Source organism: Anser anser (assembly GCF_964211835.1).
Source record: "Anser anser genome assembly, chromosome: 17".
NCBI lineage: Eukaryota > Metazoa > Chordata > Aves > Anseriformes > Anatidae > Anser > Anser anser.
In genome coordinates this window covers 6,960,764-6,975,562 of record NC_139738.1, presented here as the reverse complement: position 1 = coordinate 6,975,562, position 14,799 = coordinate 6,960,764, and the positions used below count along the sequence as shown (strand labels likewise).

Below are 14,799 nucleotides of genomic sequence, written 5' to 3'. Positions count from 1 at the left end.
TGCCTTCTTTCCTTATCCTCTTTAAAAATGCATGTCATTGTATTGGGCAGCTGAAATGTTGTTGGACTAACATACCTCTTGTTCCTTGACAAATGAATACCAAGCAAAGTCATCACCCAAGTTGTAAGTTCAAAGTAGTTACATAAATGCTTAACACGTGCACATATGAATTTGTGGCATCTTTTTAACTAAAACACAAGTTAATGCAAACAAAGTGTTCTTTTGGATAATTTACAAGTGGAGCAAGTGACTATATTTGCCAATTAATTATTCAGACTAAATGCTGTAAGCCAGCTAAGAGTGATGTCTATTTATTTTGAAGTCATTTCCCATTAAGCAGGTTCTGGGCATGTTTTCCTCCCTGTAAGAGATCAATAACCCATATGTTTGTCTAACACAATATTTACACTCAGGCAGGATTCTTGGGAAGGGTAAAAGATAGACAAAGCACCTAGAAAAGAAAGCCACAAGCAAATGCTTTAAACTTTACAATTCACATTTATTTTGAAAAAATGTTTTGTTAAAAATACTCCTACAAAGGCATTGGAGCAGCGGGTTTCTGTTTCCTTTATAAATACATCTGATTTCTTTCTTTATTTATTTTTCTCAGTAACATTGAAAGACATCTGACAAAGCCAGGGGAAGCCCTGATCTGAATGGAAGACACATCCCTGTGTAACAAGGACCTGCACACTATCTCCCCATTCACAATTAAAAAAAATACAAATGTTGTCATGAAAAATGTTACATTGTCCACAGAGCCATGACCAACACACAGGATGATGAATAGTAGGAAACTAAGGTTGGGGATACTCCTGGAGCCCAGCTGATGGATCCTTGGACCAATGGTGATAAAAAGTAGTGTTCACTAGACATGCTTGTTTTGGGGTAGTTGAAGTTCCACAAAATTCCCCCGTCCTACACTGCCCAAAGCTGTGAGGAATTCAGAGCCTAGCAAAATTTCCCTATAAACTTCCCTACAATATAGTCGATTTCTCCACAACTCTTCCATTTGAGGCCGATTGCTTCCCACCTTGTCGTGTTGGAGGAGCTATGCAAGCACACCACAGTAATCTAAGGTCCTGACAAGCGGGGGGACTTCTTGCCACAACGCTCAACCTCTCTTTCCTGCTACAGTACTCCCATCTCCCCAAATCACCTTTCAGCCTTCAGCATAAGCCTTCCCTACACGACTCTCTTTCTTTCTTCCTTGCCTTGCTAACCTGGGGTCTAGTTGTTGAGCTGGGACAGGTTGTCCCTGCAAGTCTTCTAAAACAGAAACATGGGCACCTATGTTGGCTCTTCAGTTCCTCAGAAGCCTATTGATATACAATATCTGAGGCTGCAGAGGGTAGTTTGACTATCTGTGCCCAGCTCAGCTTGCATGGAGGTCTTTGAGGTCCTAATTACAACTCATCTGTGTCCTGCTACCCACCACATCTCAGAGTATAGCTTGGCCAAGTGAGTGGTGATCACAGAGTAGAATGAAAACATTTAGGCTGGAAAAGACCCTTAAAGATTATCAAGTCCAACCATCACAAAATTACTCACGACAGCAATTTGAAACACCAAGATCGTTTCTCCAGCAGGACCTGTTACTGCTTGGCTCTGGCTTCAGTCAACTGAACGCTCCCACAAAACTTAACACGGTTTCTGTGCTGAGCCAACTCTTCACAAGGAAACAGAAGAAAAACAAACCTACAGCTGCACAGCCCAGTACCAATCTGAAGGTTTCCTTTGCCCTGGGATGAGGCATGACATAACTATGTTGTCAGAGACCTTATGGATGTCTTAGTCCTACAGGATTGCAAGTTGAGGGCACGGGTGTTTTATGAAAGACTGGTAGAGAACTCTCAAGCTAAGACTGATGGTTGTGCTCATTTGCCTGTTGGTAAGAGGTAGGGTTGGACCCTTCGCCTTGAACTATTCCATGGGAACATTGACCAAGGATCCTGGCACTCCTGCCCCAGTTCCATATAAATTTCTACACCCTTCTTCAGAAAGACCTGGGATGTGAAGTGGCTGATGTTTTGAGGAGGACAGGCAGAGAGGGATGTTTCTTTTAAAGAAATGTAACTGAATACAGGTTTGCTGCAGAGATGTGCTGAGCCAGCTCCAAGGAAAAGAATACCTGGAGGTGGCCCAAACCTGACAAATCCATCCTGCTATTCTATACTGGGAGAGGGACAGAAGACAAAGAAACAAGAAAGCTGGAGAGAGACTTTTTACAAGGGCATATAGTGATAGGACAAGAGGCAATGGCTTTAAACTGAAGGAGGGTAGATTTAGAGTAGATATTTGGAAGAAACTCCTCACTGTGAGGGTTGTGAGGTACTGGAACAGGTTGTCCAGAGAAGTTGTGGATGCCTCATCCCTGGAAGTGTTCCAAGACCAGACTGGATGGGGTTTTGGGCAATCTGGTCTAGTGGGAGGTGTCCCTGTCCATGGCAGGGGGTTGGATTAAGTCCCTTCCAACCCAAGCAGGTGTTATGATTCTACACGATGAATATACAAAGCAATGTAGAGAAGAGACAGCCACTGATAGGGGGCAAGCAATAAGAAAGAAAAAGGATTTAAGGTTCACGGTGTGAAAAATGGATGAAGTCACAAAAGGAGGGGATTCAGTAGAGCATATCCTTGCAGGTCTCTCTTTTGGATCACAAGTGAAGGAGCAGATGCAACCTCCCCAGTCCCTGATTTGTCCCACTCCTGCTCCAGCATTAGGACTAGGGGTGTGATGTGATGTGTGGTCTTGTTTGAGGAAGGCCATGATTAAAAAGGGGAGAAATGAAGCAATGACCTCAGCATCTGGAGGATCTGGAGGTTCTAGCAGGAGCACAGACTGGCATACTAGAGTTGTGTGTACCATGGACTGCTCTCTTTGCAAGAGGGGCACATGTTTGGGAACCAAGACACTTAAATTGTCTGAGAGTCCATGCTGATGTCTCTCTACAAATCCTTTACTTCCTCAGTGGCTGTCAGTCTTTATTTCTCTGTACCTCAGTCCTGTGGTAAGCCTTAGCTTGTCTCTAGGATGTGTGTTTTACAGACTGTGACGTATTCAGGTAAGGTAGGACAGACACAGTGCTCAGTAGAAGCAGGGCTTGCCAGCATGGAAGCTGCAGCCATACAACTTTGCTTCCTTATATGAGGTTTGGGCTGTCCCCATTTACAATAAAGGCTGTGATTTTCATACGACCCCAGTGCTCCCAGGACCATAAACACAGGAGCTGGGATGTTCAGAGAAGAAAAAGAAGCTTATAAAACCATCAGCTAGAAGTACCCTGGTTCTTTCCCTTCCAGAGCAGAGGAAAGAACAGTCATACTGGAGATCAGACTTAGAGGGGGCCAGACAAGATAGAGCAAGGGAAAATACAAATACGCCAAACAGTGTGTCCCTTTCCTCATCTTCCATAGCTTAGAGAGGTCGGCAGGGTGTTAGGACTACACAGCCAGTATCCCTTCTGCCTTGGACAGGATCTTCTGCCACATTCCTGAGCTACTTGGAAGAGGGAAATGAATCATTGCCTGTATCAGATAGCTTTTTATTTATGCTATCAAGGTATCCTAAGAAACATAAGTTTTGTCTGGATCTAAGTTGTCCCCAGGACATAGAGAACAAATTCAGAACTGGGCCAGCACTCACAACTGAACATTGTACTTAATACCCGACTGTATCTGGTCCTGGAGGCCCAACCGCTTGGTCTGTGCTCTGGGATGCCTCTTGGCTTTCACTGCAGGCACCGAGCCCAGCTCTGAATTGCATTGAGACGTTTGACCATTTTAGAAGCTTGTCCCAGGCTTCTTTCCTGAATTTTCATCCTTAAGGCAGCTCTCATGTATTTATTTGGACTCATATCCATGCAACCAGCAGAGACTGCTCATGCAGGCTGAGCTAATCTCCAATGCAGGTGCAACAGTCTCACTGTCAGACAACAAACCATGTTAGAAGAAGGAAAGGGAACACTTCTTCCTCCAGCAGCTGTCTCCATGCCTCAGGTTCTCTGAACCAGAAAAGAAAGTTGAGACAAGGATGCTTCCACAGAGAGCTTCCACATTCAGCATGGTGGACCACCAAGAAGCCTTCCCTTTTGTGCCATTACTGCTGTTTGAAGCACTGACGATACGCTGCAGCTGTGAATCCCAGAGATGCCTCATGTTACACAGGGAACAGGGGGGAGGAATTGAGTGGTTTCCCCTGACAGGGGAGTACCCCTCTGGCTCCATGTGGAAATCCTTCACCAGAAAAAGCCATAACGTGTCAGTTGCAAGATGGTATAACAGAAGTGCTAGTAGGAGTTGTGTCATACACTCCATGCCCCCAGGCACCCATGACCCAGACAAAAACAGAAGAGGTATTTTTGCATTGAGGATGCTACTACAGATCTTACTTTCACAAATTTGTCCAATCCTCTTTTGAAAGTATCTAACGCTTAGCATCATCAACATCCTGCAGCAGTGAGTTCCAGCATTCAATCCTTGTGCTTTGTCACAGCATATTTCACTTCACCTGTGGCCCTTCTTTTATTGTGAGAAATAGTGACTACTTCTTTACTCACCTTTCTCACATCTTTCCTGATTTAATGGCATGAAATTTCATATCATCATTTGCCTCTGTCACACCTAGAATCAAAATCTATTTAGTCCCCTCTCATACTTCCAAAGTCTTCTGACTGTTCCTGTGGCCCTTCTTTGCATATTTCTTAGTTTCTGTGTATCCCTTTGGGAATTAAGTCCATCAGTACATTCAGTACTGGCTCGTAACATCATCCTTATGTGAAGACCATTGGGTGCTAATATCTGTTAGCAGAGACTTTGCACTCATTCTCAGAAAAGACCAAGCAAGGGTGTGGATTTGCCACACTACCTGTCCCAGGGTGGTGTCCACAATACATGAGGACCTCTTCAGTTGGGTATGGTGCTTTTGGCATCCTCTGTCTTCCAAACTCCTAAACCAGCTTGTAGACACAGATTGGAGCCAACAAGGGGGCAGTGCAGAAGAATTACAGTTTGGGGGAAAAGTGGGATTTGACTGTCTGTTTAAACCTCAGGCTAGAATAACATGCTTCCTTGAACTCCTTCCATTAGTTTTGCTAACATAGCTGTTTGGCTATTAAAGACTCATAAAAGATTATTTCTTTACCTCTTAGACTTAGTAGAGTTATCAAAGGACACAGTATGCTATCTGTGCAGGAACTCAAGACTGACCCTAGAGGTAGAAGCAGAAGCTACAGTTAAGACAACTGAAAAATTCCTGAAATTTTCTGGAATGAAACAATGGGAAAAGGATCAAGCAAACCTTTTTTTTTTTTTTTTTTTCAAGAAGGCTAAATTGAGCTTCTGAAAAATATGAGGCACACGAGGTTAAGTCCTGTGGCTTGTTGAATGGCAGTCCATGGCTAGACGAAAAATGAGTCAGTGATCAAACCATGTTACTTAAGTGGGACTGCTGCTGCTCTCCTACAAAGCACAGGAGTGCACAGAAGTGCAAATTTCTTACAGAACTGAGAACAAGAGAAACTGCTGAATTATTTGTAGGACAGTGAGGAATGAAAATTAAGACAAACACAGATTTGAGGGGAGAGAAGACCTCTTGATTCTATTCCTAAATTTCTGCAACTAACATTAGGCAGTAGAATGGGTAGGACTAAGAGAGGGAGAACAGTGAAGTAAATTTCAGAAAATAATTGCAAAATGCAGGGAGCTTTCTAGGACTACGGAATGCATCACATTTGAAAGTAAACACACACAGAAGTGGTGTCCTGTCTTTGGGAAGGGTTCAATAGCTGCAATAAGAAAAATCATCCTGGAGAATTCTAAAAATGAGGCCAAAATGAGTCTGAAGAGAGAAAAAAATATATAAATATTTTGCATAGTAGGAGAACTCCAGTAGTTCTAAGCAATGACAAGATGAAATCAGTGCATTGAATTGTGAACATGGTGGAACCAACATCATAAGCAGATGGGACTGGCGCTCAAATCACAGACTAAAGATCCAGGACAGAATCATGGAAAGAAAGCGGACTGAAATTTTGAGGACATGTAATTTAGTTCAATTGTCTGATATAAAAGACTGTTGATCCTAGAGCTGAAAGCATGTCAAGCACTAGCTTCACTAAGAGATCGCAGCATAGAAAGAGGGGAACAAAGCAAATAAGTTAAATTTTAGGATGTCTTTTATGACATTGGATAACTGCCAGCAGACTATAACAATGAAGTTGGTGCAATGTTAGCTGTTCTTAAAACTTTGAAGGGGGAAATGATGAATACTGTATGTGAAGAACTTGTAAAATTTTTCAAGTTGGAAAAGACCTACATTAAATCAGTCTCAAGTTAGACACACAGAAAGGAAGATGAAATGCATTAAAGAAATAGACTCAACTAAAACAAACTGGACAACAGTGTTACTTCCAGGCACTTTGGATTCATAAATCCAAGACAGCCACAGATTTATTATATTGTTAGAGGATACAACCGTTAATGATGCAGCAGAATTCAAGCCCTGATTGCAGGTTTCATACAAATCAGCCTAGAAAATTTACCAAGACGTTTTCTCAGCTGCTCAAATGCACCAAGAGGTTTTCTCTACAGACCTCTGCTAATCTGCAGCACGACGATTACTGGGAAAGAATCTTGCCTTGGACACCAACACAAAGAATGACTTCAAGGGGGTGTGGGGGGAAAAAAAAAAACAGTATTAGCACAGCCAGCACCTACCACCGAACCTCTCTCCTTAGCTCATGAAATGGCAGATCAGGAGGCACCTCCGCACTGGACAACAGCCATTTTATGGCAGGTTTTTCAAGCCGGAGTCACACGAAGGTGTGGCCCTGCTTTCTCCCCAGCCCTACCCAGGATGTGGTGTCGCGTGTCTCCCTGCACGTGGAAACACGGGAGCGCGCTGCCAGCACAAACAAGGTGGCTCTGCTGTACTACGGCTGCCATGGAGTTGTGGGATAAAACTCTTTACATTTGAATCATAATACTGAAGTAATAACTGGATAATTGCTAAACCCAGTGACAGCAGCATTTACCCAGGTTACGCGGAAGGTTACCGCCAGTGAAAGCTTGGTAAAGAGAATGCTACGGAGAGGAGAAGCCAGACTGTCACAAGCAGATCCTCAGCTGCTGCAAGACACAAATCGCCATCGAGTTTGTGAAGGGTAGTCCTGGGATTTTAGGGGTGGTGGCGGTAGAAGATAATTTGTGGAGGGGCAGTGCAGTACGTAGTGCCTTGTGTCTGTGTCCCCACAGCTCATGACTTCTGGCAGTGGTCTATCTTGCAAATTCATTTTTCATTTTGCCCGCCTTATAACTTTGCTGCTAATTCCAGGTAAAGGGCTGGTGGCAGCTGTTGAAAATGACCCATAAAATATAGCATTGTGGTGATTCTTTTACCTTTCTACTATCCATATATGCTTTGCTTTCTTCACTCTGCTCCCTGATGCTCCATATGATTTGATTTTTATCACTGGCCAACTAATATAGTATTTTCAACTTAATGGCCTGCTCAGCTCTTCTGCTGGATGCCATCACAAGACATGGGTGACCTTCAGCAACAGATGGCAGTGGAAAACAGCGGAGAAGAGTAGGTCTTGGTGCTAGCTTGAAAGGTGGAGGGAAAATGTGAAAATTGCAACAAGGTGCCTGAAAAAAAATCTCATTGTGATGATTTTTGTTAAGTATTCACACATGCACATGCACCATAGCTTTTCACAGTGTAAATGTCATGTGTCTTCCCCTTGTTACTTGTTCTCCACATGAAGTTGAATTCTGCAATTAGACTCATATTTCCCAGCAGCGCATTTGACACTCATGAAATAAAAGCATTATGTCACTTTGGTGACTGCCACCAACTGCAGCATCCACCAGAAGCATTTACCACCAGAGCACTTTACAGGAGCTTGGTTCCTCATCCTCTCTGGAAAGCTGGAAGGATGCAGAAAACTGCAGTGTTTTATGGATCATTTCTATTTTAGGTCCAATTCACCATTAGTCCTTCACAATCAGATACAGACTGATATGATGCCAGCAATGTCTGGTAATCAGATGGAATGTGTTACTCGTTACATGTGATTTAGGTCAGAGGAAGAGATAAACGATGTGCTCTCTCTGTCCTGCAGACAGCTGCCATGGCTTTGGTGCGTTGTGGCACTGAGCTGTGTGGTCCCATCCTTCACAGTGGCTTGGGTCTGGTAGGTAGATGTGTATGATGCTAGCCAGTGAGGAGATTCAGTGCATTAAGAAAAAAACGTCTTCAAATGACCTGAAGTGTCCTTCCAAGCCCTGTCTGATAGTGGCTGGCTCTGAAGGGGGATCCTGCCTGGCCATTGCTTATCCCTGGTGTATGCAGGCATGGAACAGAGGGTACAGAGCAGTCAAGAACTGTCTGGGAAAGAAAACTGAAGGGGATTGTGCACTCCTTCCGCATGGCTGCCCCACAGGAATTCGCTGGTGAGTTTTCTGGACAGACAGCTCTCCTTGTACTGCAGAGCCCCCTCGTACAAAAAGTAGCTGTCTGGCTGCGGGCAGGCAGCTTGGCACAGCACCGCGCTTCCCTCAGCCTGGCCTGCCACCAAACAGCTTCAGACGTGCCTTGGGGAAAGACATGCCTTAGGGAACTGGCAGCTGTTAATTGTTAAAACAGAGCAGCTATGCCGTGGAAGAGGCACACCACGAGAGCAGGTCTCACTGCTGCTCCACAGTTCTGTGGGACAGGGTGTGTGGAGAAGAGTTGTTTGTTTTTTTTCTCTGTGTGCCCTCTGACAACACTGTAGTTTAGTTGGCACCATCAATTTTTTGCATGCTGCTCTTTAAAACTGAGTTTGTTTCATGGTCAGGAGCAGCGATTTTTGAAGACACGATTTTTGAACGCAAGGGCATTCGAAGCATCCCTTCAGCTAGATACACACATTAAAACAGACTGGCTATAGGACAGGCAGCCCAAATGTCCAGGCACCACCTGCATACAACACACCTATTGCCCACTCACCCTGAACTCTCTCCACATCAGATTCTGCCCTAAAACAGATAAGAGGGTATAACATTGCTGTCAGAGGGCATGCACCGTAGTTGCTGGGAACAGAACACATCCCAAAGCCCCCAGCACACATCTGCGGCTCATGTTCATCTGATGACTACAGATGTGCTTTTGGGTGCAAGAGCAGGGAAATAAAATATACAAAAGAAAATGCAATCCACCAGTAGGGATCTAAAATGAATAGGAGCTAGGTGGAAAATTCCTTCAGTTAAGGCCCCTGCTGATGAAGCTGTGCACCAAACATTTGGCCAGTGAAAAAGCTAAGCAGAGAAGTAACTCTCACTTGCAGGGAATAGTCTCCTGCCACTCATATGTGCTTCATCATCTGATCTAGTCTGAAAGAAGAAAATGATAAGTACTTTATAAATAGCATCATATATTGCAAGCAGTCTAGGGAGATGATATCTGACCACAGAGGTCTAGACAGCTTGGGAGTTTCATCTACAGACTTCCTCTTGGATTCAGCTCCTGGAAAATACAGCAAACCAGCTCCCAGCAAACATGCCTTCAAACACTCCATGCTGCTGAAAATGAGTGAAGAACCCTACGAATGACATGGCAATGGCAGACAAGAGTTTGTAAATGCACATTATATGGCGAGGAAATGTGTGGAGATATGCCACAAACGGCCAGGGGAAGTTGGGTGGTGGTAGGCATGTTTCAGAAGATATGAGATGGTGCTGAACAGGGATAACTAGTCCAATTATTCTCGTATGTATTTCCCCTGCACTTGGTTGGTGGTATTTACACATACCAAAGACCTGTTGAGTAACTAAAGTATTTATTTCAGTTATTTATAAATCCACTGACTGACCTTTCAGCTTCAGCCATGGCATTTTCCTCCAGAGACCTGGGCTACTAGATGAGTTTTTTTCCTTTGCTCGCCCAGGTTCTCCAAGAGGCAACTGGCTGAGACTGAAGACGGCTCAGAGCCCCCAGTGCATTGTCCAGCGAAGGGACTGCGTGTCCAAAGTGCACAGAGCACATCCACAGAGTTTGGTTACTGTAGTGAAGCATCCACAACCTAGCAGCTAACACAATTCAGGCTCTGAGAAACTGTGTGCTAAGCTCCTCTTAGAGGACCAGGCTTACCCTGCCTTTCTGTGGTACATGCACCGACCCACTTCTGACACTTTTCTAAGCAGTCAGACATCTCCAAGGGGCTCTGGCAGCCAGCTGTGGAGTCACCACTCCCTCCCACGACACATCTATCCTCCCCCGTCTTTCCCTCCCCCCTGTAAAACAAAAACAAAACAAAACAACAACAAAAAACCTTCTGTGATGCTGCTCATCATTGCACCAGCAACCTTGCATTGAGCAGGTGGTCACTTCATCTCGGTGAACAACTGGAAACCCAACAGTTAGAAACATCTGTCAGGCCACGACAAATTGCAAAATAACAAACAAGCAAACATGAGGAAATGTGCATATAAAAAACTTATTCTCCTGGCATATTGTCAATAAGCTGCATTTTTTCCTTCCACAAGGAAAGGATTTAAGTTCTTGAATGATATGATGCTTGGAAATGTCATTTCCTTCTCATTAAAAAAAAAAAATAAATCCAACCCCAAACTCACAAATTGGTGTTAACAAAGCAAGGTAAAAGGACAATTCTCCCAACAATGACAACCAAAAATAAAGGTACACGTCAGCATTTGTAATCAAAATCTACTACATACTGTACTTGGGAAGTCTTCTGGGAAAAGATCATTGGCATCGAGTGAGGACATCACTAAAAGTCTTGTGCATATGATATGTATGAAACAATGATGCCATTGGAGGGTGGATGGACGGACCCTTAGGAAACTGTCACTCACAAAACTGTTCCATGACAAGAGAAAATAAGAGATGTAAAAAGGACTGGTTTTCCCCATCCCCCACCCCCCACCCAAGTGTTACAGATTCCTTCTCATTTGTCGGAAACAGCCTCTTCTAGTCTCAGTTTACTTGTTTAAAAAAAAAAAAAAAAAAAAAAGAATGTCTTCAGCTTTTGAAGTCCAACAATTTCTGAGATGCACTTGGTTCCACAGCACCAGAGAGCTTCAGCTCTGCTCTCTTTCCTCTTTGATTTGCTAACAGGGGCTTTCAGAAAGTACTGCCGGCTGCAGGACATTCCCAGAGCTGCCACTCCATGTGAGAAAGAGAAGTGCTTCTCGGGATCTATCCTCGCATTCATCTTCTTGAAAAAGTCTCATTGCTCCAGAGGTGTCTAGGCCCAGCTGCAGCAACTTTGTGCAAGAGGAAATAGATGAAGCTGCTCTATTCTCTTCCTTTGGAGACTCCTGGTCTTGGAGCCCTTTTCAAGAATGCAATTGCTTTATTATTATTTAAAAATAATTGTCTGTCTGTTTGTTTGTTTTCAAAATAGTTGTCTTTTTTTTTGTTGTTCCCTTTTTCCATTGTTTAAATTCCAGAAGCTCTTGGAGACTATTCACTGTTGATGATAGGGCATTTCTTCCTGTTGCCATGATCCTCAGAGCAGCTGCCTGTCTCTGATCCATGCAGAACACTCAAGAACTAGAGCTCAGACATACAGGGGCAAAGGGGAGCAGGGCCTCAAGGAAGTGGAGCATGAGGACACGTTGATATCAAACCTCCACAGACTGAATTTGGTTCATCTGTGCTCTCATCACCTGGATACTGTTCAGAATTTTCTTCTGGTGTCCTGCTAAAGTGACCCCAACTCGCAGAATGTCCCTTTGGGAGGAAAGAAACAAACACAGCATAAATATCAGAAGAAATTAGAAAGTACATGAGAACAAGCCCATGTATAGCACCCCCTTGCAGTGTGGTGTGTTGGGAGCTGAAGTCTCCAGCCTATATCTGTAACACTACAAATGTAATGAACGTATGGCAAACCTGTCAAAACCTCTGTTCTTTTGTCTTTAGTCTTGCTGGGTGAATCTCCCAATCTTTGCATTTTCTATATAAGTGCAGCAACCCCAGAGTACTAGAAGCCTCAATATAGAGTGTAGAAGCAAATAGTGCATGCTCTGCGCACTATTTAAGTGTTTTTGCCTTTGAAAAGCCTTAGGCTTTCCCACTCTTGTATCGTTTTGTTTCTTTCTTTGCATGCTTGGATTTTCTCTATTGTTTTGTGAGATAGGAAGTTAAAACCTATTTAAACTTCGCTGGCTATCCAAATTTCAAGAAAACAGTGTCTCATGGCAATGCAGCTCCATTTACCTGATAAGCTACTTCTGCAAAGACCAGAGCTGAGCTCAGTGGGACGATCACCTCCCTGGCCCTGCTGGCTGCACTACTCCTGACACAACCAGGATGCCGCCGGCCTTCTTGGCCACCTGGGCACCTGCTGGCTCGTGTTCAGGTGAGCATCGACCAGCACCCCCAGAGCCTTTTCCTCTGCACAGCTTTCCAGCCACTCTGCCCCAAGCCTGTAGCGCTGCGTGGGGTTGCTGTGCCCCAAGTGCAGGACCCGGCACTTGGCCACGTTGAACCTCATCCCACGGCCCCTGCCCATCGACCCACCCTGCCCAGGTCCCTCTGCAGGGCCTTCCTGCCCCCCGGCACATCGACACTTCCCCCCAGCTTGGTGTCATCTGCACACTTACTGAGGGTGCACTCAATTCCCTCATCCAAGTCATCAATAAAGATATTAACGAGGATGGGCCCCAACACCGACCCCTGGGGAACACCACTGGTGACCAGCTGGATTTCACCCTGTTCACCACCACTCTCTGGGCCCGGCCGCCCAGCCAGCTTTTAACCCAGCAGTGTGCCTGTCCCAGCCATGGGCTGCCAGCTTCTCCAGGAGAATATTGTGGGAAGCTATGTCAAAAGGTTTTGCTGAAGTCTAGGCAGACTATGTCAACAGCCTTTCCCTCATCCACCAGGCGGGTCACCCGGTCACAGGAGGAGATGAGGTTGGTCAGGCAGGACTTGCCTTTCCTGAACCCGTGCTGGCTGGGCCTGATCCCCCGATTGTACCGCATACATTGCGTGATTACATTCAAGATGACCTGTTCCATCACCTCTCCTGGCACTGAGGTCACTGACGGGCCTGTAGTTCCCTGGATCCTCCTTACGACCCTACTTACAGATGGGCGTCACGTTAGCAAGTCTCCAGTCATCAGGGACCTCTCTGGATGACCATGACCGCTGATAGATGGTGGAAAGCAGCCCAACAATCACATCTGCAAGCTCCCTCTGCACCCTCAGCTGGATCCCCTCTGGCCCCATGGACTTGTGACAGTCCAGGTGGAACAGCTTGAACTCTAATCATCTCTATTATTATGTCCAGCCAAGCAGGTGAGAAATGTGGAAGAGACACGGGAAGGAGCTGAGGGTCCCCTTTTGATTGTGTTGAAGGCACATGGTAGGGACTTGGAAGATATTGTGAAGGACATGGCTAGGTACTGGGAGAAATAGCATTAATGGACACTGATCGTGTCCATGAAGGATGCAGACTTCATTAGCTGGGCTGCCTGCAATATATCTATTAGATATATCACAAATAGAACCCACAAGATTCAGCAGAGTTGGGCTGTGGTGTGGGTGTGATGTCCTAGTTTGATCAAAGTTCTTCTTCAGATTTTATGGGCCCTCTTCCTCTTGTATGAACATAGCCTATAGTGTGCCAAAACCATCCCCAGGGCCTTGGGGCTGTACCATGGATACACTGAAACAGTCAGAATTGCCATGTGAATTTCCTGGCAGGAAATAAGAACAGAAAGCCAAAAAAAGATCAGTTTGGCTGTTTCTGTGAATGGATTCTGATTGAGTGGTAGTTTTAACGTGTGAAAATAGGCACCAAATCCAATAAACATTCCAAGTTACTATGCACAGAGACATCGCAGTGCTTACAGATGCCTTTAATGCTTGGCGCTTTCTCAGGAAGGATTTCTAAACCTAACTGCAACCGACTACAAATCTTCCCCAGAGGCACCAAAGCCCCACTTAATCCCAAGAGATTTCAGAAACCACCACAACTGGATTTCAACTGCCTGCTAAAATTTTGCCACTGAGGAAAGTTTGAGTGGATACAAGACAATTTAGACCAAAGTGAAACCATATGAAATTTCAGAGGCCTTTCCTAAGTAGAAATTTGTTTGCAGTGTGTTTTCATTGCCAATAAGCCAAACATGCAAGAGGATAGTGGAGTCTTAAAATGCTCTCCAGTAGCTGCAGAACTGCCTGATGCCAGCCTAAAATCTCCATTTGTTCCATGTGGGGGCTTTGGAGACCCTCATCATTGTTTTCATTTTCACGATGGTGACATGCAGTGTGGAAATGAATTCTGCAGATACAGAGCAACACACACAGTCTGGACACAAGACAGTGTGTAGAACACAGACATTTCTGCAGAAACAGAATAGACGAAAAGTGGGTCCACAAGGTAACAAATTCTGTAAAAGTAAAACTACGTCACATAATAATAATAATAATAAAAAAAATCTATTAATGGCCAATTGTTGTTAAACTACTGAGACTTTTCCTTGTGCTTTGGGACTTGAAGCCTGGGCACTTACTCTACACTCATCTGCGATACTATGTCAAAGGTGGTGAAGCCAGCACTGGCAAAGCTCTCTTTGTACTGGCTCATCTTGATGGCATCCAGCCACTCATCCACAGTGTTGAAGCTGGTATAATCTGGGATTGTGCGGTCAAGTAGAGGGAGATTAATCCTGAAACACAGAAATAGAGAACGATCAAAACAAGCAATAATAAGCACGTGTATTTCTGTACCCTCCACCAGCTAGAAGGATGTTGACCAGCATCATTCATAGTGCCTGCACTGC

General features: G+C 44.6%; 1 protein-coding gene across 2 annotated transcripts in view; it reads right to left on the bottom strand.

The window, feature by feature from the left end:
• Window positions 1-478: 478 nt before the first annotated feature.
• The window catches only part of EPHB2 (EPH receptor B2), a 134,957-nt gene continuing 120,636 nt past the window's right edge, over window positions 479-14,799 (bottom strand). For both annotated transcript variants that reach the window (XM_083802643.1, XM_083802644.1), the window contains exons 15-16: window positions 14,530-14,685; window positions 479-11,737 (exon numbers count right to left, since the gene is read on the bottom strand). In XM_083802643.1, coding sequence (XP_083658769.1) covers window positions 11,629-11,737; window positions 14,530-14,685 — 265 coding nt within the window. In that variant the 3' untranslated portion in view covers window positions 479-11,628. The remainder of the gene's footprint in view (window positions 11,738-14,529; window positions 14,686-14,799) is intronic.